This window comes from Zymoseptoria tritici, chromosome 2, assembly GCF_000219625.1.
Source record: "Zymoseptoria tritici IPO323 chromosome 2, whole genome shotgun sequence".
Taxonomy (NCBI): Eukaryota; Fungi; Ascomycota; class Dothideomycetes; order Mycosphaerellales; family Mycosphaerellaceae; genus Zymoseptoria; species Zymoseptoria tritici.
The window spans coordinates 77,417-102,621 of NC_018217.1; the positions used below are offsets into that span (position 1 = coordinate 77,417).

At 54.2% G+C, this 25,205-nt stretch overlaps 11 protein-coding genes across 11 annotated transcripts; 6 read left to right on the top strand and 5 right to left on the bottom strand.

Moving 5' to 3' along the window:
* Positions 1-54: 54 nt before the first annotated feature.
* Positions 55-1,210, top strand: MYCGRDRAFT_107808 (uncharacterized protein; the record flags this gene model as incomplete). The annotated part of the gene is made up of 2 exons (XM_003854646.1): positions 55-861; positions 995-1,210. 2 exons carry the CDS (start codon positions 55-57, stop codon positions 1,208-1,210), a joined length of 1,023 nt encoding a protein of 340 aa, XP_003854694.1.
* A 1,444-nt stretch (positions 1,211-2,654) lies between these two features.
* On the bottom strand, positions 2,655-5,060 carry MYCGRDRAFT_37296 (uncharacterized protein; the record flags this gene model as incomplete). Its single annotated transcript, XM_003855774.1, has 1 exon — positions 2,655-5,060. The coding sequence occupies one exon, from the start codon at positions 5,058-5,060 to the stop codon at positions 2,655-2,657; it is 2,406 nt and encodes an 801-aa protein (XP_003855822.1).
* A 957-nt stretch (positions 5,061-6,017) lies between these two features.
* Positions 6,018-7,130, bottom strand: MYCGRDRAFT_54621 (uncharacterized protein; the record flags this gene model as incomplete). The annotated part of the gene is made up of 1 exon (XM_003855773.1): positions 6,018-7,130. A coding segment is annotated over one exon (837 nt), but the record flags the coding sequence as incomplete, so codon positions are not given.
* Positions 7,131-7,562: 432 nt separating this feature from the next.
* Positions 7,563-8,222, top strand: MYCGRDRAFT_103006 (uncharacterized protein; the record flags this gene model as incomplete). The annotated part of the gene is made up of 3 exons (XM_003854647.1): positions 7,563-7,601; positions 7,667-7,762; positions 7,831-8,222. 3 exons carry the CDS (start codon positions 7,583-7,585, stop codon positions 7,923-7,925), a joined length of 210 nt encoding a protein of 69 aa, XP_003854695.1.
* A 433-nt stretch (positions 8,223-8,655) lies between these two features.
* MYCGRDRAFT_67700 (uncharacterized protein) lies at positions 8,656-9,844 on the top strand (the record flags this gene model as incomplete). The annotated part of the gene is made up of 3 exons (XM_003854648.1): positions 8,656-8,821; positions 8,889-9,245; positions 9,301-9,844. The coding sequence occupies 3 exons, from the start codon at positions 8,660-8,662 to the stop codon at positions 9,772-9,774; spliced, it is 993 nt and encodes a 330-aa protein (XP_003854696.1).
* A 2,169-nt stretch (positions 9,845-12,013) lies between these two features.
* MYCGRDRAFT_90328 (uncharacterized protein) lies at positions 12,014-12,799 on the bottom strand (the record flags this gene model as incomplete). Its single annotated transcript, XM_003855772.1, has 3 exons — positions 12,014-12,218; positions 12,337-12,479; positions 12,746-12,799. 3 exons carry the CDS (start codon positions 12,797-12,799, stop codon positions 12,014-12,016), a joined length of 402 nt encoding a protein of 133 aa, XP_003855820.1.
* A 497-nt stretch (positions 12,800-13,296) lies between these two features.
* On the bottom strand, positions 13,297-14,675 carry MYCGRDRAFT_90329 (uncharacterized protein; the record flags this gene model as incomplete). Its single annotated transcript, XM_003855771.1, has 5 exons — positions 13,297-13,529; positions 13,585-13,894; positions 13,947-14,149; positions 14,207-14,282; positions 14,337-14,675. 5 exons carry the CDS (start codon positions 14,673-14,675, stop codon positions 13,297-13,299), a joined length of 1,161 nt encoding a protein of 386 aa, XP_003855819.1.
* A 1,053-nt stretch (positions 14,676-15,728) lies between these two features.
* On the top strand, positions 15,729-17,984 carry MYCGRDRAFT_107811 (uncharacterized protein; the record flags this gene model as incomplete). Its single annotated transcript, XM_003854649.1, has 7 exons — positions 15,729-15,839; positions 15,890-16,028; positions 16,175-16,618; positions 16,670-16,962; positions 17,044-17,195; positions 17,246-17,802; positions 17,854-17,984. 7 exons carry the CDS (start codon positions 15,729-15,731, stop codon positions 17,982-17,984), a joined length of 1,827 nt encoding a protein of 608 aa, XP_003854697.1.
* Positions 17,985-18,468: 484 nt separating this feature from the next.
* On the top strand, positions 18,469-20,566 carry MYCGRDRAFT_90331 (uncharacterized protein; the record flags this gene model as incomplete). Its single annotated transcript, XM_003854650.1, has 5 exons — positions 18,469-18,845; positions 18,998-19,350; positions 19,523-19,526; positions 19,790-19,956; positions 20,202-20,566. The coding sequence occupies 5 exons, from the start codon at positions 18,469-18,471 to the stop codon at positions 20,564-20,566; spliced, it is 1,266 nt and encodes a 421-aa protein (XP_003854698.1).
* A 391-nt stretch (positions 20,567-20,957) lies between these two features.
* On the bottom strand, positions 20,958-21,669 carry MYCGRDRAFT_107812 (uncharacterized protein; the record flags this gene model as incomplete). The annotated part of the gene is made up of 2 exons (XM_003855770.1): positions 20,958-21,478; positions 21,531-21,669. 2 exons carry the CDS (start codon positions 21,610-21,612, stop codon positions 20,958-20,960), a joined length of 603 nt encoding a protein of 200 aa, XP_003855818.1.
* Positions 21,670-22,111: 442 nt separating this feature from the next.
* Positions 22,112-24,370, top strand: MYCGRDRAFT_67705 (putative FRE ferric reductase-like transmembrane component; the record flags this gene model as incomplete). The annotated part of the gene is made up of 2 exons (XM_003854651.1): positions 22,112-22,328; positions 22,377-24,370. The coding sequence occupies 2 exons, from the start codon at positions 22,193-22,195 to the stop codon at positions 24,368-24,370; spliced, it is 2,130 nt and encodes a 709-aa protein (XP_003854699.1).
* Positions 24,371-25,205: the final 835 nt, after the last annotated feature.

Here is a 25,205-nt window from a genome sequence, read left to right on the forward strand (position 1 = left end):
CGACAATGACTTCAACCTGAACATCCGTCAACATCAACACGACGACCACCCATCATGGCACTCCCGATCCGCACGCGATCAATCCCACAATGCTCAGCATGTCTCCGCAACTTCGCCTGGACCGAGACGACATCGACCTCCATCTCCCACCAACAAGTCCGAGGCGCAAAGAAGCTCGCCAGCCGCAACGACACCGCAACCATTCCCGTTCGACTGCGGAAAGATCTCCCCGGCTATGGAAAAGTAGGAGCATACATCCCCATCTCATCCGGCGAGATGCGGAACAAATTCTTCCCACGGCGTTTGGCAGACTACACAACGCTTCAGGAGCGGAAGGCTCTTCGGACGAGGAATATACCGGTGGAGCGGGACTATGAGTTCAAGGGATACACGGTACCTGTGTTGAAGAAGCCTACATCCAAGTCCATCTTCGGTCTGGATACTTCAGCCGCTGCAAGACCTGCACCTCGGCCAGTCGCGCCTGAAAAGCTCTCGCCTGAGCGAAGCATCGAATTACTCAACATCTTCGTCCGTCCACGACTAGACTTCTACCGCCAACCACTGCCGATAGAAGTAGAGCCCGAGACTCCCACAGACAGCTCGCCAGAACAAGGTCACTCCGCAGCAGCCGATCTGCTCGCCGTCCGCGCCAGCTCTGCAAAACCCAAGCTCGCCTCACAAGGAATCTACGGATCCGTCACGCCACTGGATGTTCTGGTCGCTGTCCGAGCTGCGATTGCAACGAATGATGAGGCGGCGAGAATCGTGTTGACGGAGAATGATGTCGAGTTTGTGGACTTGAAGGAGGAGGATGCGGGACGGGGAGTGAAGCATACTGGAGACTTTACGGTGGCTATTCGGGTTAGAGGGACGGAGGGAGGTGGTAGTATCAAGAGGACTGTCAGAGTTATTCCGCAGGAGGCGGTTTAAAGATACTGTGTGATGAGGTTGTGTATAGTGGTGTAGGAATATCTGATGCTGACTTTTTGGTCAGATGGGTATTGCAAGGCAAGCTCTCGACAAGCTCATGATCCGACTCTCGGTCTACGAGTCAAGCCTCCAGCCTTCTGTCATACACCATCTTCTTCGTGGTCATACAGGATCGCCGGCAGTCCGCAAGATCCGCATCCGAGCATTCATCCGCAGACATCCATTCACATGGATGTCCAATGCACTCTTGTCCGTGCTTCATCTTTGTCAGCTCGCTTAGCGTGGGACTCGCATCCGACCTCACTCGACCTTCACAACTATTCCCTCTCAACTCATCTTTCCTTTGACCTCATTGATCTTCAGTCCCGCCAGTTGGAACGACAAAACTGACGCCGTCGCGTCAACAAACTGACCATGGCGTCAATAACCTCAAACCCTTCCTCCCGATCAAACTCCAACACCCTCCTCACCCTCCTCTTCATCCTCATCTCCGCCCTCTCCCTCTACGGCATGCGCCTCTCCCCCGTCACCCACGTCATGGCAGACATTTTCAGAGACATGTGGTCGACCCCCGACTTCCACTGGCCGACCAACGGCGTGCTCGCGAGGAAAGTCTACACTGGAATTCCTCTGGTGGATTATTTTTTGAAAGTTTTGGGCACGGCGTTTTTACCTGGATCCGCGGGCTGGGAGAGGAAATTGTGGTTACTGCATGTGGAATTTCTTGTGTCCTTTGGGGCTGTGGTGGGCGTACTGAATGTAGAAGCTGGTCGTCGAGGCAATCAGGGGAGGTGGATTGCGTAGTACGTCTAACCCCCCTTAAGATCCATCTCCTCATATGCGCAGCCTGCACCGAGCTGACACTTTTTGGATCATCAACAGCACAGCCTTCTGGTCCCTCCTCTACCAAAACGGCGGCGCAGTCGTGTTACCAATCTACTACATCCTCCACGCTCGCGCCACCTCCTCTAGCCCCTCCTCCTTCCACCCTTCCTCCCAACTCCTCCCCACCCCTCTTGCGTCAACTCTCAACACGGCTCTGCTTCTCGGCTACTGGATCCCCACCTTCTTCCTCCTCTACCCAATTCAGGACCCGGATGTGAAACAACTCGTCATCGCAGTGTGGCAGTTTAGTCCAATGTACGTCAACCTAATCTGGTGGATCGAGTCCCAACTCACGGAGAGTACCACCACCACCACCACCTCATCGTCGGCGAAAGGAAAAGGAGGGCGATCCTATCTACCATCTCTTCGGGTGTTATACGCCACCATCATCACCATCTGCACAACCACCCACCTCGGCGTCATCTCCTCCATCCTCACCACCACCGACCCCGGAGTGTCCTTTTCCTCCGTCTACCTCCTCCACTACCGCTCCATCTTCACGCCCTACGAGTCCCTCCACTATATCTTCCAAGTCGACTTCTGGGGAATTTTCCTCGCGACGGGGATTTGGTGTCTCGTCGGCGTGCGGGACTTAAGAAATTTGGGAATCACGGATGTGGGTTATGTGAGTGCGACGGTGGGGTTAGGTGTGGTGAGCGTGCTGGCGGGGCCGGGAGCGGCGGTGGCGGGGTTTTGGTGGTGGAGGGAGGAGAAGTTGGCGGGGATTCCTATCGCGGGAGGAGATGGGAAGGGGAAGTGACAGAGACAACGGGCGGATACTCGTCTCACATATGCTTTATACCACAGTCATACACCATTTGCATCTACCCACCACCTCCTCACCCCCTCCTCCCCTCCCCCCTCTCAACCGCCCAATTCCTCAACCACCCCCTCGCCTCCCCCAAATCCCCCTTCTCCGCCTCCAACGCCCCAACACACCACTCCAACGAGAACCCACCTTTACCCATCGGCCCTCCATCCTCCGCCGCCAACAACTCCGCCATCCCCCTCCTCTTCTGACTCTGCTCATTCACACAGAAATGCAGTCCCGTCTGGCCCTGCCCAGCGGGTTGCAGGAGTCCGTCGAGAAAAGGTTTGACCATGGGTATCGCGTCTTTCGTGCTCACAGCTGCTCCGATGCCTTTGCTCGTCCGGCCAGTCTTGCAGAACTCGTTGTTACACCATGTTTTTCCACACCCCGTGCCCAATTGCTGTAGATATCTCCTCTCCACCCTCCGTTTCAGTGCTTTGTTTTCCGGGTCGTACATGCTGACGTACAACGGGCCGAAGCACACGCTACACAGACCGACATCGTTCCCCGGTCCTTGGCCCATCTTCGTGCCCGCGCGGGTGTCGCCCGAGTGAGAACACGTATCCAGCGTCCTACCGCAGTTGACGTTTCGACATACAATCGGCGGAGGGCGGGAGTAGCGGTCGAGATCGTGGTTCTTCAGATGTATGTCCATGTCCCGCAGTCGGACGATTTTGTTGCACAAATGGCATTCCGTCGTTCGTGCTCCATCGGCGAGTTCATGAGGCGTCATATCCGAGAGCAAAGCTTCAGCATTGGGAACATCGGGGTCGCCTTCTTGCGGCACGACGAGATGGCAAAAGCGGCAGAGGATGGATTTGCCGGGACAGGTGGAGGTGCGGTGGTGGGCGAGGGTAGGGAGGGTGGAGAAGGTTTCCGAGGTGGAGCAGTCGGGGCAGCGGAGGACGGAGGAGGGGTGGAAGAAGGTGTCGTGTTGGAGGTGGGAGGTGGGTGTGTTGCCGTAGGAGGAGTCGTGCGGACAGTGCCAGTGGGAGGTGAATTCAGGAGAACGTTTCTGGAAGACTTGGCCGCAGCCCTTTGGGCAGAGGAGGTTGTTGCGGAGACAGAAGTTTTCATGCAGCATAAGGGTGCGGCTGGGGACCCATTGAGTGCAGTTCTTACATCGCACGTCGCCTTCGTTGGGTGGGATGTCGGAGGTTTGAGGGGTGACTAGGCTTGGTTCTTTCGGGTCAGGATGTCGAGCTCGGAGCGTAAAGTGACGAGGTACATGTGTTGTCCCGTTCGCGGCGTGTCCATTTGTCTGCGTTTCCTCCGGCGCGAAACCATATACTGCAATATTCAAGGCTTCCGCAGTCTCCAGCTCCACATTGCTGGGCTCTAGACGTATCCTCTTCGTTGGCCGTCCCTCCAACTCCGCAAAGACATATCCGTCGATCCTCGGTTTCGACTGCTGTGTCGGCGAGAATGGGCTGATCAACAAATTGACATCCTCCACGCCGTCTTCCGCCTCAAGCTCAATCTCCAATGGCTGTGTTCGATTCCAAGACGGCAATTGATAGTCCACGTACTCTCCAGGCAAGACCTGCCCTTCCTGCGCCTTGAAAAGATCCATCTCTCCACCAGCAGAACTTCCCTCCTCGGATCCAGGCATCTTCGTCATCTTCGCCGCAATCCGCTTCATCGTCTCTCTCGCTTGATCCTCATTTAAAGCCTCGATATCAACTTCCAGATCCGTGTCCACAACGCACACTGCATCTGCTCCCTCCGGCTTGAACCCGTCAATCAGAAACCTGAACTCCTCTTTCTTGCCGTTCGAAGCTCTTCCGCCTGGAACGACCAACACCTCGCCATTCGTCAAAGTCGTATAGTTCTGCCGCAGATGCTGTTCCAGTAACGCCTTCCAATCATCCGGATCGTAGCCAGGTTCCAGCGGTCTTAGTTTCACAAATGTGCCCTTTGGTAATTGTTTCGCGTGTATCGTGATCATCGGTCCCCTTTCTTCTTTCTCCTCGCCATCCACAACCACCTTCTCTGCATTGTCATCTTCAACGCCCAGCGCGCCTCTCAGAAACGAACTCAACCCAACCTGCCCATCTTCTGCAGAGAACTCTCTGATCCCCGCGTAGACCACCCTTCCATTGCCCGGGTTCACAAGTCGGAACGTGAGAGGATACGGCAACGACTGCTTCTGATCTTGAAACTGTGCCTCTGCCGCGCGATATGTGGAATATGAAGAAGAATTGTATGGATCGAAAGCGGGCAGGTCGCGGCGGACGATATCGGCGGAGAGATTAGAGGCTGCGGAGAGAAGAGCTTCGAGCGCGGAGGGCGGAAGCAGGATCTTGTCGCCTGGCAGAGGAGGCGTGAGAGTCGTTGGCGTTAGTGCGAGCTGGGTGGACCAGGTGAGTGAGGGCTGTGGTTGCGGTCGGGACTCGAGCACTGGTGATGCGGGTGGCGATATGTCGTCGTCCATGCTTGTGGTGCGGAACACAATGTGCCTGAGCGATGTTAGTACGCCAAATGAGTCTGCATAAGACAAGTGTGTACGAACCTGTGGGAGGAAAGGGAAGAGGCGAACTCGTGATTCGAGAAGTGACGAAGTGAATGAAGCCTGGCTGACCAAGCAGAGGTGTGGTGCCTGAGGCCACAAAGCAGTAGCCATGAAACCACGAGTACCTTACTTGCATTTGAACGAGAATCAGAGATCAGCTTGCGAGCACGCTGTCTTGCTCTGCAGATGCAAGTAGCACGCCGAAGGTGAAACTTGGTTCAAACTTCCCTGGTTCAGGAATGAAATCAGATGAGTCGCCTTCCTTCTTCTCAACGTGTTGATGTGTTGATGAATGGCTTCATTTTTGGCTTCATATGACATTCATTAATCGCAAAAAGTCTCTTCCAGCACCGTACGCCTCGCTATAACCCATCTGCGCAAGTGGCACATTCAACATCAAGTCCATCCCGCCCCAACTCATTCCTCCACCTCACCCTCCTCGCTCCCCTCCGGGTCCGGCGCAAGAGCAGCATCATGTTTTCGACTCTCTCCATTACCCACCCCAGGCACCTCGCCCTCCGCCTTCGCATTCTCATTCTCCACTCTCGCCTTCTCCTCTCCTTGGACCGTTCCCACTCCATTCGCCTCCATCGCAGCTTCCACTTCCCTCGGACTCCGTCTTCGACTCCGCTTACTGTCTCCATTTTCCTGTCCAGCTTCGCCGTCTCCATTCGTACCCACATCTCGCTCGTCTCTCCCGCGTTTTGTGCCGACACTACTCGTATTACTGAGCCTCCTCTCGCTTCCCACAGGCGGCACGAACGGTGATGCAGATCTATCCCACCCTTCTGCGCCCTCTGCTCTTGGCGTCGCCAAAGCCGCATAGACGGAGCCATTCCCTTCACTCCCACCACTCGCCGTAATGCCATTGATTTTGTTCGCCGTTGAGTCGTAGTTCGCCAGCATATACTCCACCGCTTGCCGCACATCCTTCAACGAGACATGTTGTCGCTCCCACCACGGCCGTCCCGCTTTATCGTCTGGTATCGAAACGTCGACGTACCGACATGCTGCGTAGAGAGCCGCGACGGCGATGGTGCGGGAGTTGCAGAGGAGGCAGAGTTGTGTGTTATTGCTGTCCGTGACGAATCCCCATGCGGCGTTGCGGAGTCGCTTGTTGTGTTCCACGCCGTAGGTTTTCAACATCTCGAAGAGTGCACGGTGTGGTGACTCCACGGTCAAGTCGAAACATAACGCTTCCAGCAGTACGTCCTCCTCGTTCATGACACTGTCTCTCCATCGCCAGAAGTCTTTACTTTGCTCGTCGATGACCAAGTTTGGATTCTTTTGCGCAGTGCGACAGAACGCTAGGACCATCTCTTTCATCTTGCGACACGACTCTTCAACTTTGGTCGCGAGGAAGAGACATGTCGCCGCAGCAGTGTAGTGGTGGAGTTTCGGTATGTCGCCTCGCGGACGCTTCAAGCTACCGCGCATGAGGAAGCGTTGGAAAAAGACGGCGGCGGTGGAGAGGGTGAGTTGGGGGAGTTTGAGCATGATTCCGCATTGCACGATGAAGTTGACGCCTTTTGCTCGGAGGGAGCGTTCTTCTGTGAGGGAGAGACCGTCTTGGATTGAGGGTGTGTTTGCTAACTCTTCTTCGTTGAAGAGCCATTGTGCTTCTGCTTCCGCTAGCACTCGTTCGGGGGATTTCGGTCGTTGTCGCGTTGCAGGGTGAGTCGCTGGTAGATGCTGGATATTGGATGGAGGCGGCATGGCGCCTGGTTATGGTGGAGGAGGAGGAAGTGATGTCGAGAAGGCGCTGCAGTATAGTTTCGGCAGTGCCGCGCCACTTTAGGCGCTCGGTGGAGAGGGCGTCGCGCAGAGATCGAGGATGTGGAGGTATCGGTCGATGGTTGAGGGCTGTGTCGTGGGTCGTCCAAATTGGCGGTCGTGAGAGTTTGCTGTAGGCGCGTGTGGGCAGTGTGGTCGCATCGGTGTCGCGGAGGTCGTGTAGTCGTGGGTGAAGTCGTGAAGTGAATGTCGAAGGAGTGGTGGAATTGTGCCAGACAATGCGAAGAAACGGCGGCTCTTCTGCATCGCAAGCAGGGATCCACGAGGTTGTCGAAAGAGGGTTGGTCCCGCCGATCGGCAGCCGGAGTTGAGCCCGTGTGAGGACAGACCAACCGAATTATGGATATGTCTTTTATGTTACGAGGGTTGGAACTGTCTCTCGTGGCAAGCATGAGATTCATCAGCAGTACGACTGATCTTGAGGCCAAACAAATGCACAGAACGCCTGAAAAGTGAATTCCCAATGGTGTAAGAAGTTCGAGCAAGCATAAATCCAAGGCAAGAACAACCGACTCGGCGTACATCTCATACCATTACTTCCCCCGCGGTGCCGATCTCTGTCCCTCATCCCGCCCGCCATCGAGACATTTTGAACTCGCGCCAGAAACCTACTTGCGACTTCACTCAACCACCCTCACAAAGTCGCAATCATGCCTTCAGGTCAAGGAGGTCAGTCGCATCAGCACCTACCCAATTCATCTGCCCGCGCATACTGACGCCTCATCCAAACACAGCTGGTACGAACCCCATCCACAACAAGAAGCCGAAAAAGGCCGCAAAAGGCGAGGAGGATGAGGAGGACAAGGCTTTCAAGTTGAAGCAGGCGGCTGGTATGATATCACGATGAGGATGGGTAGTGCGCAAGGTGGAGTATGGCCGCTGACGTGGGTTTGCGCAGATAAGAAGGCTCGTGAGGAGTTGGCGAAAAAGGCGGGTGGAAAGGGACCGATGAATACTGGCAACCAGGGGATCAAGAAGTCGGGGAAGAAATGAGAGGGCTGTGAGGACTGGGAGATGTGCGGAAGTCAGCGAGTTTTGGAAAGAGGTCGGTGGAGAAGAGCACATGCGCGAGCGAAATGGAGAACGAGCAGGCGGATACCACGTTTTGCATAAGATACCACCACCAAACAACCGGGAATTTCGGCAGACGGGGAACCGTCGCTGCAGGCAGTCAGACAACGTCGACTAAATGTCGTTCAGCGACCGCGATCCTCTGGCCTTGACTTTTATACACGCCTGCGTGCGCACATTGAGTTCCTGCATTCACTTTTACCATTTCTTCTCCTCCCGCCCTTGGCCATCTTTCATTCGTCTCTGCTCCGTCATCATACCGTTCGCATTTCTCCAGCCAGTGTCGTCCACCCATCTCACCCCGAGCGGCTACTGTAAGCGGGCAGCGGTCCACAATCTATGTACCGCCGCAATCAGATGTCTCCGCACCGCCCAAGCCAAGTTTCCGATCGCATCGAACGTGATAATAACGATGGAATGATGGTGCCTTCTCGTATTTACCTGAGGTAGCTCTTGAGGAGAGCTTCACGGCCTCTTTCACATGACAAAAGCGGAAAAATGCTCCGTGACCAGACATTCGCGCAATGTGCTGCATTTATCCCTCCTCGGCAGTCGGGATGAGCCGCTGATAGCCGATTGAGCTCCAATGCTCTTTGACGACATGTCTCGAACTTTTGTGTAGAGATCACAATTCACCGTCGAGCTCATATTCTTGCATGATGTTGGTCACTCGGGCTATCCGGTCGCAAGCTCTTGCGAGCAAGCGTGTCTTGCCAGCATGTCTTCAGAGTCGAACGTTCTCGTCTACTCGACCTGCTTTGGCTGATGCACAAGCTGCTACCGTCAACCGATTGGGAGTCATCGGAGCAGGACAGATGGTGTGTCAAGGTTTCAGTCGATGCCATTGAGAGACAGATGACTGATAGCGATTTTATGCAAATGCAGGGCCTAGGAATCGCCCTCGTCGCCGCTCGCGCCGCCGGCGTCCCCGTAACCCTCGTCGATACCTCGCAAAAGTCTCTCGACAAAGGCATGGCATTCGCCGACAAGCTACTGGCAAAAGACGTCACAAAAGAGAAGATCAAGCAATCAGACGCAGACGAGATCAGAGCGCGACTCACACCTACAACGAGCATGGACGATCTGAGCAATGTGGATATGGTCATCGAAGCTGTACCGGAGATCCTGGATCTGAAGACGAAGATCTTCGCACAGTTGGCACAGACATGTCCGAACCATGCGATTCTGGCGACGAATACGAGTTCGATTAGTATTACGAGGATCGCGGCGAGTACGACGAAGGTATATCCTCCCGCGATTACTCCTCTTCTATCCACACCACTAACAATTGTCGCAGGACCCCACCGACCTCTCCGCCTCCTCCCGCGTCGTCTCCACCCACTTCATGAACCCCGTCCCCATCCAAAAAGGCGTAGAAATCATCTCCGGCCTGCAAACCTCCCCCTCCACCCTCGCAACCGCCATAACCTTCTGCCGCCGCATGGGAAAAATCACCTCCACCTCCGCCGACTCGCCCGGATTCCTCGCCAACCGCATTCTAATGCCGTACATCAACGAAGCAATCATATGTTTGGAGACAGGTGTGGGTGATGAGGAGTCCATTGATAGTATCATGAAGAATGGCACGAATGTTCCCATGGGACCGTTGGTGTTGGCGGACTTTATCGGATTGGATACGTGTCTGGCGATTATGGAGGTGTTGCATACGCAGTTGGGAGATAGCAAGTATCGGCCTGCGGTGAGGTTGAGGCAGATGGTTGATGCGGGGTGGTTGGGAAAGAAGAGTGGAAGGGGGTTTTATCAGTACTGATGGAGTGGTGGAGAAGGGGGAGCTGTACAGTACCCGAAGGTCACTCGTCATCACGACTACATTCAAGATGCACTCTGGATCCTTCCACTTTTGGTGACACGCCGTCGCAGCTCCCTTGGTTCTATTCCTCCGACCTGTGGGTATGGAGCACAATCTCAGAGTAAGAAAAGGGCCTCCAGAGGACTTTGGTTGTTACGCAATGGCACCGAACATGATGGAGAGGCCATGACGGCCTGTGGTACATAGTTTCGATGTGGACGACAGAGCAGAGAGAACCGCATTCGGTGCTGAAATTTACCCAATCGAAGCGTTCAATCTAACATGGCATGTCAAAACTGCCATCTTCAACCACTCCGGTCTCCTCTGTCTCCTTCATCATCACACCATTATCACCACTCCGGCTCCGAGCATGTACTGCATCACCATTCCACCATCCATACCGACTCGGTGCCTCGCCTCGCTGTGTGGCACAGTCCTAGATCTCGGATCAGCGAGGCGCCTACAACGAGCGCCCAATTGGTCGATGAAAGCATCCACTTTAGAGGCCGGTGAGCTGTGCCTTTGTGAATGCATCTGCAGGTGGTCATACATTCTCGCTCGAGCGGCAAGCTCATCTCGCCTTCTTGAACGTAACGACTTCGAACGATTCGTTCGAGATGCCATCCAAACATCGTCCGGACAAACAGAATGTGCTTCTTGGGTCTGCGCCATGGTCGCAATTCCAGAGGCCCTTTCAATTGCACACCAGGTAAACGTCTGGAGCCTATCATTCCCCCAACTCCACCATTGCAAGAGTTGCCTGAGCTGAGATGCACGTTGACCGGTTCCGGCGATGACATTGATTTGCAGTTCCAATCGCTACTAATCGCACGCTTGCCGGTTGATGTTCGACTCGTGGTCTGGGAATGCGCTATTGGGCGCCAGCACGAAGACGACGTACTGTGCTTGCAGTCTGAGAAGCCGGATAGCACTCTCCGATACTGCCGCTGCTCTGAGCTGGAAGATCGCACGAAGACTACAATCAATCACGACCTGTTTTGCTGGCGTGTACACTGGCCAAGAAACTACAGGCAGTTCGAGATCGACCACATACTCGCAAATTACATCCGTCGACCTGATCCTCGCAAGATTCGCGCCCTTCTGATGACGTGCAAACTCATGTAAGAAAGCCGACCTCTTTGGGCAGCGCATTGTTTGGCTCCATCGCTCACCGGATCACGCAGCTATCGGGAGTCGGTCAATATTCTCTATCAGTCGAACACCTTCGACTTGAGAAGTTCCGACAACGTTCTGAAGCTGCCGCAGGTAATGCTGCCGCACAGATTTCAGCAGATACGCAGCATTCGATTTACTGCTTCGTTTCCGCTCACAAAAGCCCCGGGTCGACCGCTAGGTTCCACCCAGACATCGGATGCTCTTCCCCAACTTCGTGAAGCTTGCCGGGTTCTCGCAACTATGACTGGCCTGGACACTCTGGAAGTTACGATCATGCGAAATTGGGACCCGGCGACTCCGGGCGAAGAGTCTTTGTCGGATCTTCTGGAAGTTTTGAAGCTGCCGCGAGCTCGACACTTCATTGTCACTCTTGTGGAGCCGGTTACATCGAGGATACCTGAAGGAATGGGACCGTTACCGTACATCATTGTGCAGCGCGCAGATTCTGAGCGTGCGCATCGGGGACACTGAATAGTAGTGCTGCTCCGGGTCGAGCATCGAAACGGTAGCTACCGATCAATGGTGGAGCTCACGGGGGGTTTTTTTTTTGCGGCTGCAAATGCTGCAAGATGGAGCATGGGTCAGTCACCTTGTCGACAAGGCTGCGTGCAACGTGTAGTAAAGTAGTAACGTGCAGCGTGTTTTTCGCATCGACACTTATCGACCCTCGTTTTTGACCCTTGTCGGCCATCCTTCTCCACGAGTGCTCTGCAAACGTAATAAGGTACCTACCTTGCCTCTCTCCAACCCTGGGCTGACCGTGCTGCTTTCTACTCTCTTTAAGCTAATCTCGTTCCCTCCCTTCGGACCGCCTTTCTCGCCTTTATTCATCGTGCTGGCGCCCGACTAGCCCGGAGCGCGTAGACGACACCAACTTCATCAACTGCGCGTCAGAATTCGAAATGCCGTCAGACGGGTTACTGTGCCCGGCGTCTACACCGAGCTTTCGATTGGCTGGGAAGCGGCCTTGACCGCAGCGGTGGATTCTTCGCGCAAAAACCATGACTCCCACAAAGGACTGCTTCTACCAGACATCTGCCTTGTGTATCGCGCTTCCGACAATATACTTGATACCAACACCTCTGTACAGCATGCTGCGCAGACTTCTCCAGATGTGCGGCATACTGCCAGACTGCGCCGGGATCGCCGAGGCCACATCTTCGCAGCGACCAATATCTCCCGAACCGCCTGTGCGAGAACTACCGGAACTCAGACGGCAATTGACCAATCTGGCTGATGACAGTCATTCACAAGAACAGTCCCTCCTGATCACACGCTTGCCCGTCGACGTCCGACTAATCATATGGGAATTTGCAATGGGACGCGAATTTGAGGACGACATCTTACACTTGCAGCCGGTCGAGGGCATACTCCGTCACTGTCGCTGCTTTGTGGCCGACCGCACTGACCTTTCGATTACCCACATTTGCTGGCGGACCCTCTGGCGTCGTGAAGACTTGGACAGTGGCATTCGGAACACCCGGGAGCCCCTAGATTGCCGGAAAATCCGCTCATTGCTCCTGACCTGCAGACTCATGTACGAGTAATACTGGTTTATTCCGCTTTGTACTCTTCCTAACTTGAGCTCACAGCTACCATGAATCTGTCAACGTCATGTATCAATCAAACACTTTCGACATGAGACAGGTCGAGAGCGTGATTAGGCTTCCTAAAGTCATACTGCCACAACGCTTGCAGCACGTACGCCGCATACGATTCACCACTGCCTTCAAAATCCCTGTGCGCTTGGACATACCGCGAAAGACTCGACAGCTTCTGCCAGACGACCACGCTCAATGGCCCGCGGCATGTCAAGTCTTTGCGACCATCGCTACCTTGGAATCCCTCGAGGTCATTGTCGCACTCTGGTCCCCCATCCCCTCCCAGAGGCAACCCGCCGATGTCGAGTCGCTCCTGGCAGTGCTCACACCGCTGAAGCTAGCCCGTGCTTCGAACTATACAGTCGCGCTCACTGAGCCTGTGCCGGCGGAAGTCCGCGCGCAGCTCGGTGTCCTGCCATATAAGCTGACACAGCGCGTGCGGCCAGGCATTGGCTTCTACTCTCGTAAGAGTGATCACTGATCTCGATCCACGACAATCCTATTGTCTCGGACGAAAGATCATCGAAAGCTCTGCTCTCGCCATTTCATACCGATTTACATACGACTCCGCGTCCGCCACTCTGCTAGCCTGTCTCTAAATCGATGCTGGAGCGCCGAGTCGAGACCAGGCGGCGATGCTCCCGCCCGACCTCTGGAGCCAAAGTCATATACCGTCAATTCCCGTCACCCTGCACGTTCGTCGCTGTTAATGGGACACAATTCCGGGGACCACCTGGCTCATGTCATCTTCGATCACAACACTGGTGGCAGCCGAACGGGCCTCCTTGATCTTGGTGATGAAGCCTTCGAAAACGACAGGCGTGCTTTGATACGCCAGCTCGTGAGGCAAGCTCCTCTTCTTCACCAAGGGTACTGTGCCGGACAAGCCGCCGTCCCTCTCCACGTACTTCGGCGGAGTGAGATTCAACAGCCGCACTCCTGCGGATTAGATGTTAGCCAAGTCTTCCCATGCGTAATTCTCGGTCAGACATACCGCTTGCAAATAGAGCGAGCGAGTCCGCGTTCTTGGTCGGAGATCGGTCGCCTGTTGCTTGTTGCTCGACCAAATTCGTAGCAGCACGCCAGCCATAGGCTACTCCTGCGAATGGAAGCCCTCCTTGGATCATCGACAGACTCACGTCGTCAGATTTACCACCCGCGAGTGTATGAGTGAGCTCATGCAGGATGACTTTCTCAAGAAGGCCGTATGCATCGACCGGCGCCAAAGGGTAGTTGAAGGGGTTCTGTGCACTCAACGGAATGAGCGCCCTTGCAAGCTTTGCCTTTACGGCCGTCGAGAACGTCTTTCTGTGGCGTCAGCACCTTCTTCATCCGTGGACCTCAAGCGCGACCCACACTGTACGGAGCGTTCGTTGCCCATTCGATGAACCAAGGACAAAGGGTTATCTGAGCGGGAGTGTCCGTTTGTCCGACGATTCGTCCGCCTTTCATATCGATCCGCTTCTCGAAATTGATGGTGTAGGCCAAGGTGATGTCCTTGCCCGACTTGCACTCGGTGACTGATCTGCTCTCGTCATCGTCGAAGTATTTGTTCGTGTCTGCGAAGAAGCATGAGTCGAGCTGTCGACGCTTTCAAGCAAGCGTGCGCAACGCACCGGTACCGATCCATCGCGCCGTTGGGCCTACTAGATCTCCACGGAATTCGAATCGATCCATGTTGCAGTAAAACATCTGTGGAAATATCAGTCTCAGCCGCTGGAGTCTTCTTTTCGCCACCGGCTTTACCATCTCCGCCTGCTCCTCAAGGTCATCCTTGTCGTTCTGCAAGTCCAGCCTCGTTCTACGAGCCTCGAGTCCCGTAAATGATTTGTCGACCGTGGTCAGGTCCGCGGTGTTGCCGAAAAGCAGGTTGATCAGTCGCTGAACGTTGGGGTCTCGCAGTTCTGGCTTGTCCGCATGGAGGGCAGCTTGAGCAGCTGCAGCCATATCAAACGCCGCCTCTATGGCTGTCTCGATTAGAGCAAGTTGCGGTCCCTGGCAGGATCTGAGATCGATTGCATGGGCATTGAGGAGAGGAAGGCTGGTCAAGATCAAGGCTGCTCTGAGGAGAGAAGAGAATGCCATGGCGACGAGTTCCGAGAGGTGATTCAATGACCGAGTATGGATATCTATCCTTTCTGCTACGACCATCGATGAAGCTTTATGCTACCGAGCAGATCTGGCGTCCGAATCTCTCACGCCTTGCGAAACGATAGAAATAGCAACGGCACAGTTGCATGGAATTAGCAGTATTCCAGCAATGTGAGTCTATCCACTGCCCCACTCAGAGATTGCTCAGCAAGCGGCTAACGATTCATCGCTGTTGGTATAACAGATGAACGACCTTGGCATATTGAGCCACCGAGCATAGACACTAATGCACCCCACGCGCTTTGTGAAACCAGTTCGGCGATCCACTTGAAATGCCAAGCCGAAGCATTTCGACGTCTTCTGCCAACTCTTGCTGTTCGCTCTGTGCTGAAGATCAATTCCAGTACCCCACTGCCACGCATGCCACGGCGTCAACATAAGCCGCCGAGGGGACTACCAACACGATTTTAAGCGCCATGAAGCACGATAGCGCCCATGCTAGAGAGCGATCAAACCCGACTTCTTTTAGCGCCGGATGAGATCTCTGGTCTCTCCGGCGCTTACATGCTTGACGATATGGTCTCGTTCCGCCGGAAACGTTGTTGGCCTGCTCAGCGGCAAAGCCTTGCCTACAAGTGGGACCGAACCATTCAGGGAGCGATACGCCGCGGAGCATGGATGCCTATTCCCCGAACCAAGAATACATTCTGGATGACTGCGCTCAGCGGCGCAGTAGATTCAATGCACGCCGGGCGACAATGTCTTCAAGTTGCGACGCTGGCGCACTTCTGGCTCCACCGAATCCCTCTTGACTCGACAGAAAAGAGCAACGATTAGTGCTTCCGGAGCCTCAAGCGACTCACACGATAGTATCGACCGAACGATCTCAAAATATCCTGAAACGCTATGGAGCCTTCGATACACCGCGCCTCAGACCAAGTCGCTCGAGCGAGAAGCTCTTACAATACGCATAGACATATATAGAGTCGTCTATCCTGGAGATGGAAAGGAAAGGAACAAAAGTATTACTCGCCATATCCACGCAACATGGTGCAAAATCTGAAGGCTCTAGCCTTGTTGGCCCTGACAGTCCGCACTTTCGCTCAAGCTCCTCCGACAGTAATCTTAGGCCCACCGGAAGACTACCAAAAGCCACCAGTATGCCAGTCGAATTGAACCTAAGGATACAGCGTGCTGACGATATATAGGCAGAGACTGCAACCGCGAGCGGAAGCGATCTTATCATCACACCTAAGGACCTCAGCCAGGGCATCCCACCAGACGGACTCGACCTCTTCCTGGGGCCTGATCTCAAGACACAAGTCTCGCAAACTCTCAAGGCCACCTGTAGCAGTGGCTATACTCAAACGTGCGCACAGGCCCTTGCTGGAGTCTTAATGTTCATCATGCATTGGAAGGTCGACAGATCGGAGCGATCGGTACTACGGCATTGTCCATAGGGGCAGCAATCGGGATACTCTCCGGTTTGATAGCTCAATGGATGGACGGACCAGTCGAGGCACACCAACACATTCCGGCTGCAGTTGTTTCCCAGCTGCAGGCCCAGACGGCAAGCACCATCCAATTCGAGACCTCAACAGGAGCTCCACCAGTCACTGTCACAATGGCTCCCGCTACGAGTACTGCTGCAACACCCGCGACTATTACAACACTTTCTACCGACTCCGAAACCCATCACAAGGGCGACGTCTTAATCAACATCCCCGCTCAGCCAGCAGATTTACTGCTGCAGCTCATCTTGATGGAAGGCCACTGCAAGCTCAAACAAAGCAGGATGTTTGTCCGTCGTGGACCCAGACCAGACCTCACAGTGGCTACGAATGCTGCGATGACGGTACTCTACAACGCTGGCCGATTCACGCCTCTCGACTTGTTCGATATCACTGGCCTCCCGCAACGCCTTCTCCACTATCGCGGTGAGCTCATACATTCGCAGAATCTGATTCTATCTAGCTGACAACAAACAGATGAAGCGGTCCAGGCCGCTCTGGTATCGGTCCAAGAAGCTGCACTCAAGCTTCCAGTCTTTGCTGGCGTTGCAGTCGACATTACGAAAGAAGTAGCAAGCATAGTCTTTGCCGCGGCATATGGCGTGTGCATTGACAACATTTCAAGGCTGGAACAGATTGCTATTGAAAGCTCCATGGTATCGGAAGATCCGATCGCCGAGGACGGTCAAGAAGAGGACAAGAATTGTCCTAAAGACAAACCTCTTTGTGACGAGGCGGGCTGTCTTGGCATCGAAGGCGTGTGCCAAATGGTAAGTCGTCGTCCTTCGGTCACTTGATGCAAACACTGACGACTACAGCGCGATTTCAAACACTGCACATGCTTGACCAAGGTTAATGTCTTCATCCAACATGGGACCCGAAGCGAGTGGGACGCAGGACAGCAATTGATCGGCGCAATGTTGAAGAGTGCCGCTCCTGAGGCCCCCAAGCTCGATTGTGATGCGGACGCTCGTGTGGATCTGGAGAGCGGCGACTTCACAAAGTAAGGCGCCATCTCATCCGCTCGTTCTACCATCTCTAACATATTCATAGGCTTGTCGACTCATTCTGCAATGGGTTCAACCTCAAACCTGATCTCGACAAGAACATCGACCCGAAGGAAGCTGGTTCTCGTGGCGAATACACTGGCACCTCATTCAACTTTGCTTGGAAAGCCAAAGACGGCCAATGTTCCACATCGTGCGCCGACATCTTCGCGGCATTCCGATCCTCGACAGTGTGCAGCTATGATAGCCACACCATGTCCAAGTCCGGCTCTCAAGAAACAGCTTGCGGCACAGCTTCCTTCAAATTCGACAAGTCCGAGACTGAAGACTCGGATCCAGTCGTCGCCAACCCTCTCAAGTGCGGCGACCGAACGGACCAGGGCAACGCCGAACACTTCATGCCGTTGGACACGATGAACAAAGCCATCGACAAATTCTGCAATCAAGGCCGCGGCGACAAGTCTAGAGTACTTCCTATCGACAAACACGCAGTCTACGTCGAGATGACCGCGCTGAAAGGGCCGGATTGTCCTGCGACTAACTTCAAGAGCAAGGCTACGAAGCAGATGTGCAAGGACGAGCTGAAATACATCATCAACACATGTAAGTGAAGAGCCTCGTAATCGTACGGCAATGGTGACTAACGATTAACAGGCGACACTTCGAATCCCAGCGGCGCGGAGGATTGGAAGCAAGGCGGCGAGTACACTAAAGGATGTTTCACCTATGCAATTCGATTAGCGCCCGCTTCTCTCTCGACGTACATTCTTTGGGGCGATGATTGATCGATGGAAGGATCGTGTTGGCCACAAAGTTCAAAGAAATTATGCGGGTCATGCTCGTCTTGCCGAACTCGAATGCCTGTAATCGAATTCAAGTCTTTGCGTTCGACGCATGATCTGAGGACGTGATCCGGGATCGCATTATCGTTTCGAGTACTCGCTTGAGACATTGAGATCATCACGACACGATGGATGGAACCGCTGAGGTGCGGACAATACCTGGAGCAGACACATTGGTTCTGGGCCATTCTGCCTACGAAACTCATCGCAACGGGATACCGAGACTATTAGATCCTTCCAGAGGTAGAATCGTGGCTATGCAAGCACGCTGCTGCACGAGGCGGATCCACATCAAATCAGGCGTCTATGCCGACCTCATGATTGGCCTCACATCAAGTTCGTGTGGAGAGTTAGCTTGGTTTGAAATTTATATCTATCTACCACGACCGCCACCTCTGCGGCGAGCCAGTCACTCGACCGACTTAACATGCTCAGTTTCATCTCGACGCTATTCGCCTCCAAGCCCAGGACTCGCGGATGCGTGGCATACTCCGCGCAGCCGGAAGTCCTACCACCTGTGCTCATCCGAGACCTACCTTCTTCACGGCGTCGATCGACCATCTCCGATACACCGGAAGATGAGCGTCACCTGCAAGAACAGTCCCTCCTACTCACACGCTTGCCGATCGACATTCGCGTCCTTATCTGGGAGCTCGTGATTGGACCTGAGCACGATGAAGTCCTGCATCTAAGCCGGTCGACGGCATTGTTCGACACTGTCGCTGTTTCTCGAATGGAGACAAGAGTATTCTTGCGTTTCGGCACTCTTGCTGGCAAGTCTTCTGGTCGAAGAGGGCGCGGGAGGTTGGCTATAGGGTGTCAACGGAGCCGCAGGATACTCGGAAGATCTGGTCTTTAATTCTGACTTGCAAGCTCGTGTGAGTCTTTCTTCGCAATTCAAGCTGTCACGAAGCTGCCATTCCAGGCTTAACAACACGGCTGACTTCCCGTAACAGATATCGAGAATCCATCAACCTCCTCTACCAGTCCAACACATTCGACTTCCGAGAAGTAGAAGCCGTTACCCGACTCCCCCGAATTATTCTCCCACAGCGACTCCAGCACATCCGCCGCATCCATTTCTCCACCGCGTTCCAAGTTCCCTTTCTCCGGCATGCAGTCTATGGACCACACATCCACATTTTACCGGACGACTTCTCGCAATGGTCGGCAGCATGCCGAATCTTTGCCTCTTTTCCTGCTCTCCATGAGCTTCGGGTTACGATTGCGATATGGCATGCCGATCCGGATAGAAGAGAGGACGACGAGGAGGCGTTGATGAGTCTGTTGGAGCCCTTGAAAGCGGCTCGTGCGTTACGGTTTACTGTCATTCTTACTCAAAGGATCCAGGATGCAGTACGGATGAAGCTGGGGCCCTTGCCGTATGAGCTTGTGCAGCGCGAGAGGCCGGGGATTGGGTTTCGGATCGATGCCGATGACTTTTAGCGTTGGCCTCGTACTTTTTCTCTAGCGAACATCAGTGCTGTGAGTCAGACATCAACGAAATACGTGAATGTCTTGTAAACGCCACACTTTCTGTGAATCACCGCTGTCGCCTTAAGCGCTCTAGGTAGTATGTTCCGTGCACGCACGTTGCTCGAGACGTGAAGTCAAGCCGCGCGCTTAGATTTGTTTCACCAGTCTCCATATAGTTAGCTTCCTCCTAGCGTCGTTCCAGCCATCCATGTCCTCATTGACCAACCTACACTATCTTTCCTACTAATACAACTTACTATAACTAACTCTAGCCTACTCTACTTCCAACTCGAAGAACCAGACGACGACCCTCTCAGCGACGACGTCTTCGGCATCCTCCGCAATACCCTCCAGCCAGACAGCGAACTTCCACTCGAAACCGCGGTCCAGCAGATTACCGCCCTTCTGCTGGATGCAAGACTGTATTCCAGAGAGGTCCGTGTGTTTCTCGAGACATGCTATAAACTCGCTGAGCAGATCCCGTACTCTCATCCTTCGATGATAAAGCTGGTCGCTTTGATCGACTCCGTTCTTGGTTCAATCGCGGAATTTCAAGAGGCTGAGACTGGGCTGGCGGTGGGCGATGATCGGTTTCAGAAGCTGGGAGAGACGCTGTAGGATTAGTGGGATAGTATGTCCTCCATGGACGAAGTATGATATTGCACGATGCTGAATCTCGCACAGCCAGCACACCGGCCGAGGATCCAAGCAAGTACGTGAACTTTCAAGCTTTTGCAGCTCAGCTCTGTAAGCGAGGTATGATCAAAGGACATCGCCTTGCAGTCTGGACTTCAGAGACTGCTCTTGATAGCAAGAAAGTGGTCGAGCCAGCGGAACGGAATGCTTATGTTCAAGCGGCGGCGAATTGGTTTTTGATCTATGGCGATGGAATCTTCACAGCGATCGGAGCACAGGAATGGCAGGGCTGGAAGGGTTGTCTTGAGCAAGTGGTCGGAGGGAAGTGGAATGGGAAGTCGTGTGCCTTTAATCAGGAGACGAGGCTTTTGGCTGGCAAGGCTGTTGCGGTGATGATTGCGGTTGAGGGATAGTCGAGAGTCTGAGCTGATGACAACGGAGGAGTGAGTTTGAGGGACAAGGTGCTGTGGAGAAGAAGGTGAAGTGCTGATTGACTTTGGCACTAGTATTATCCATCCGATCGGTCGCCGTACATGCAAAACAGAGGACAAGGTCAAGAGGACGAAGCCAGCCCGCATTGAATGGCCAGCACGACTGATCTTGATGGAACGATGTCCGTGCTTCTCTGCTACTGCAGCTGAATTCCGGTCACAGGCGCCTTAATTATGCTATGCAACCAGAAATGTTTCGTTTCGTCGTTATGCCTCCGCTATTCACTAGCCGTCCTTCACTATGAGACTCGCCCTTGCAATTGAAGACTCTGGCAGGGACTCCATAGCGGCGATCTTGCCATGCTCAGGACCCTCAATTACAGCAAAAGGTCAGATTCTCATTCCCCACACCTCCCTTCGCAGCATCATCCTCCTGCCCGCCGACCACCACCAACGGAATCTTCACGACCCTCCAATCACACAGAAACTTCCCCAACCCTGCTCCCAGAAAGATCGAAAGAATGATGTATCCATTAAAGTACATAGCCAACAACATCACAATATACGCCACTCCAAATGTCAGCATGTGAATGACCGCTCTGATCGTCTGCTGTAGTGGACTCGGTCGGAACGTCAAGAATGTCTGAGCCGGATACGATGGTGGAGCGTTGGCGGCGGCTGAACCGCAGCAGTCTTGTGGACCAGACGGCGGTAAGGAGGTGTACCTCGCTTGAAGTTGGGCTGCACGACGCCGGAAGTTGGCGTGGATGAGGGCGTCGTAGTCTTGACCTAAGCGCCGGAGTGCTTCGAGGAGGACGACGAGGAAGGCGACGCCGATGCAGGAGGCGGCGAACATGCCGTTGGAGGTGACGTGCCATGAGGAGGTGAGGAAGCCTGGGATGATGAGTTCTGGAGCTCATGGCAAGATTGATAGTGTGCAACTTACAGGCGTTGACGGTGTACCAATTCCAGAGCATGGAGATCTTGCAGGAAGGGCCGTCGCCCATGTCCATCCCGCCGTGGTCCATGATGGGTAGTATTGTGGTGTGTTGGCGAGAAAGCGGTGGAGTGTCTTCTACGATAGCAAGATGTCACCAACGGCAACGTGGATGTTATGTCGTGGTATGGTCGACGCGGTACAGGCGAGAGTATAGATTATGTCGTTGAGAGGTATGGTCGAGTCTCTGAGTGGGATGGAGTGGTTTTGAGGGCGTGGCTGCAGGGAAGTGGAAACTTGCTCACTTGGTCAAGCACGCGACATACCTCACTTCCCTGCCCGTCACATGGCCAAGATCCCACGCAAATCACCCGAGGTAAAGTCTGGCCGCATCTTCACGGTCCAGATACCCAAATCGATACGCGACCGGTTCTTCGTCTGTTCCGACTGGTCGGGCGGTGTATCGCGGTGAAGTTCACGATGGGTGGAAACTTGCTCAGCCAAGCCTTTGCCAATGCCTCGACCACGAGGACTACCACGCCCCCACCCTCTTCCGACCTCACTCTTGAGCAAGTAAAAGACATGTGGAAGAACGTCCCTAGAAGTGTCAGGACATGGCATAAGACACTCCCTTGTACGCATTGCCCTTGACAGCAAACATAACGACGACGATGGCTTCCCTGATACTGGACACTCCCGCCATGATGGATAAACGACATACGCAAGACTACGCCAATGCGAGTGCGCTTGAGCCATACTGGGGATATCTTCCCAAGGTCGTCCCTTGTACCAACGATCCGGGCACTTGTGAGTACTGCGATCCTATACCATTCGATGTCGCTGACCTTGCTCCAGGCGACTACCTCGATGTCGTCTACTCCACCCACGCACAGGGCATCCTCTTCGTGGGCATCATGTGGATCGTCTTCGGATCGCTCGTCTTCTTCTATGGCATCGGAAGACGCTTCGTTCCAGCACGGCAGCCAAAACCGTCGAAAGCAGCCGGCGAACAACCACCGCAACGACAATCATTCCTCCACCGAGCAGCAACAACCACATCATCCGCAATCCGACGACATCTCCTCAAAGAAACCCCTCTACGTTCCATCTTCGGTCGCACAACTCGCCTGCAAGTCGCCATCCTAGCCTTCCTCATCACCTACCTCACCATCTTCACCTTCGTCGGCTTCCGCTACGAATCATGGAATACTCCACCCAACAAGCAAGGCTACCGCAAACACCGCACCTCTCTCGGTCCCTGGTCCGACCGAATCGGCGTCATGGCGTATGCGATCGTTCCATTCTCCGTCCTTCTCTCCACCCGCGAGTCTCTCCTCTCCCTCATCACAGGAATCCCATACCAGAACTTCATGTTCCTCCACCGCTGGATCGGATACGTCATCTTCGTCCAATCGGCTCTGCACACCATCGGCTGGTGCATCATCGAAGTCAGACTCTACCAGCCTCAACCACGAGTATGGTACGACTTTATCACGCAGGCGTACGCCGTGTGGGGTGTCGTTGCTATGGTCGTCATGTCCTTAATGCTGGCCATGTCATTGCCACCAGTGATCCGACGGACCGGTTATGAAGTCTTCCGCAAAGCACACTATGTCATGGCGATGATCTTCATCGGCGCATGTTATGGGCATTGGGAACACCTCGGCGTCTTTCTGATCGCTGCGTTGGTCGTGTGGGGTGTTGATCGGTTCTTCCGTCTTGCTCGCACGTTCGTCTTACACTACGATTTCCTTCCGGAGAGCACGTCAGCAATGCGATTCCAAGCTGCGGATGCCAAGTTGCAGCATTTTCCGGACCAAATCAACGGAGATGTCGTCCGACTGGATTTCGTCCACAATCACTCGCCATGGCAAGTCGGCCAGCATTTCTACCTCTGCTTTCCCGAGTCTTCGATCTGGCAATCCCACCCATTCACGCCGCTCAGTCTGCCAGGATTGACACAAAGTGGCCAGCAACACTCCTACGTCTTCCGCGCAAAATCTGGCGAAACGAAGAAGATGGCCGAAATCGCCTTGCGAAAGCTGTCCGCCGCAGCAGCTATCACGTCCACGGAGAAGGAAGACTTCTCCGAAAATCACCCAACTCAACCTCTCACCCACGACTTTAATGCAGCTTCCACAAAAGTCATCCTCACAGGCCCATACGGCACATCTCACACACAAAAGCTCGACGACTCTCCCGGCATCAACGTCCTTCTCATAGCCGGCGGCACAGGTATCACCTTCGTCTTGCCAGTTCTCTTCCACCTCATGACCGCACCCACACCCGGTGGCTCCGCAGATCGAAGGATCGAGTTCATCTGGGTCGTGAGGAGAAGACAGGATCTCGAGTGGGTGAAGCCAGAACTGGATACGCTCCGGGCTGCGAGCGCGAGGATGAATCTCATCATCCGCATTTTCGTCACACGCGAAGGTGGAGATGGCGTTGAGGCTGTGCAGCCTGGATCCGGCGACATTAATTTTTCAGCTGGTGAGAAGAGCCTCGCGAACAATGTCTCCGCATTGACATCCACGACGCCCTCCTCGGACGACGACATCCACTCTCCTTCCTCATCCGCCTCTTCAACGCCATCATCCCTCCGCAAACAATCCGATCTCCCGAGAAGTGCCGTCAACGAGCTGAACCATCGCCCCTCCCTCCCCACCCTCCTCTCCACATTCATCGACTCCACTATCCGCGGTCCAACAACAGTCTACGCTTCTGGACCACCAGAGATGATCACGGACGTCAGGAGGCAGGTAGCGGAGAGCAACGACGCCGGCAAAGTGTGGAAAGGAGACGAGAGAGGATGGGTAGAATTGGTGGCTGATGATCGGGTGGAGTGGTAGCAAATCAAACACAGGGCCTCTGGTCTAGGGATTATGATGCTGTATACTGTGAGAGACGACGAATCAAGATCACAATACCGGCACCGTTCTTACGTGTGCAGGGAAAGTCAGCTCGTCCTGCTTCGCGTTTTGTCCGCTATTTTCCTTTTCATCGGGCGATGAGATTTCTCCCTTTGATCGGCTCCACTCTGCGGACATTGAAAGGTGTGAAGGTTCCGTGAAATACCTGTCTGTTTCACCGTGAACTACCGTCAAGGCGGATAATGACCGCTGTTGAGTCCGAATGCTTGCAATCCCCATCAAAAAACTGCCTGCTTTACGACGACCTATATCCCATTCGTCCCTGGCTGATGGAGCTTGTCGTATTGCTATGGCGGCTGCATGCCACGGTCGTACGGATCGTACGAGAGAAGAGAGCGAAAGCAGGGTCGTCGGTGCGGGCTGTGCAGGGTGCAGACATTATCGTCCAAGCCGTGCCGTCGTTTGGCAGCGGAGCGTGGGTTGAACGTCGAGGAAAAGAATTTTTCGGGCGTTTTGTCGACGTCGATGAGAATCCGAGTAGTACCTAGCGATCCGTGTCGGCGGTCCATTGATCGATCGTCGCCGCTCGCTGCTCTGCAACAGTGAGGTCTGTAAGAGCGGGGCTCGAGACATTTTTCCCTTTCAATTTCACACATTCATATGGTCTCTTCCGTCCACCGACTCAGAGCCTCCATGCATTCCTCCTTCTTATACACAGCCAAGTCCTGGCCAGCCATGTGCTCGATAGATAGCTCTCGCCTCCTCCTTCTCCTGCTCCCGCAGATTCAGCGCACTGCCCCCATTTGAACCTGGT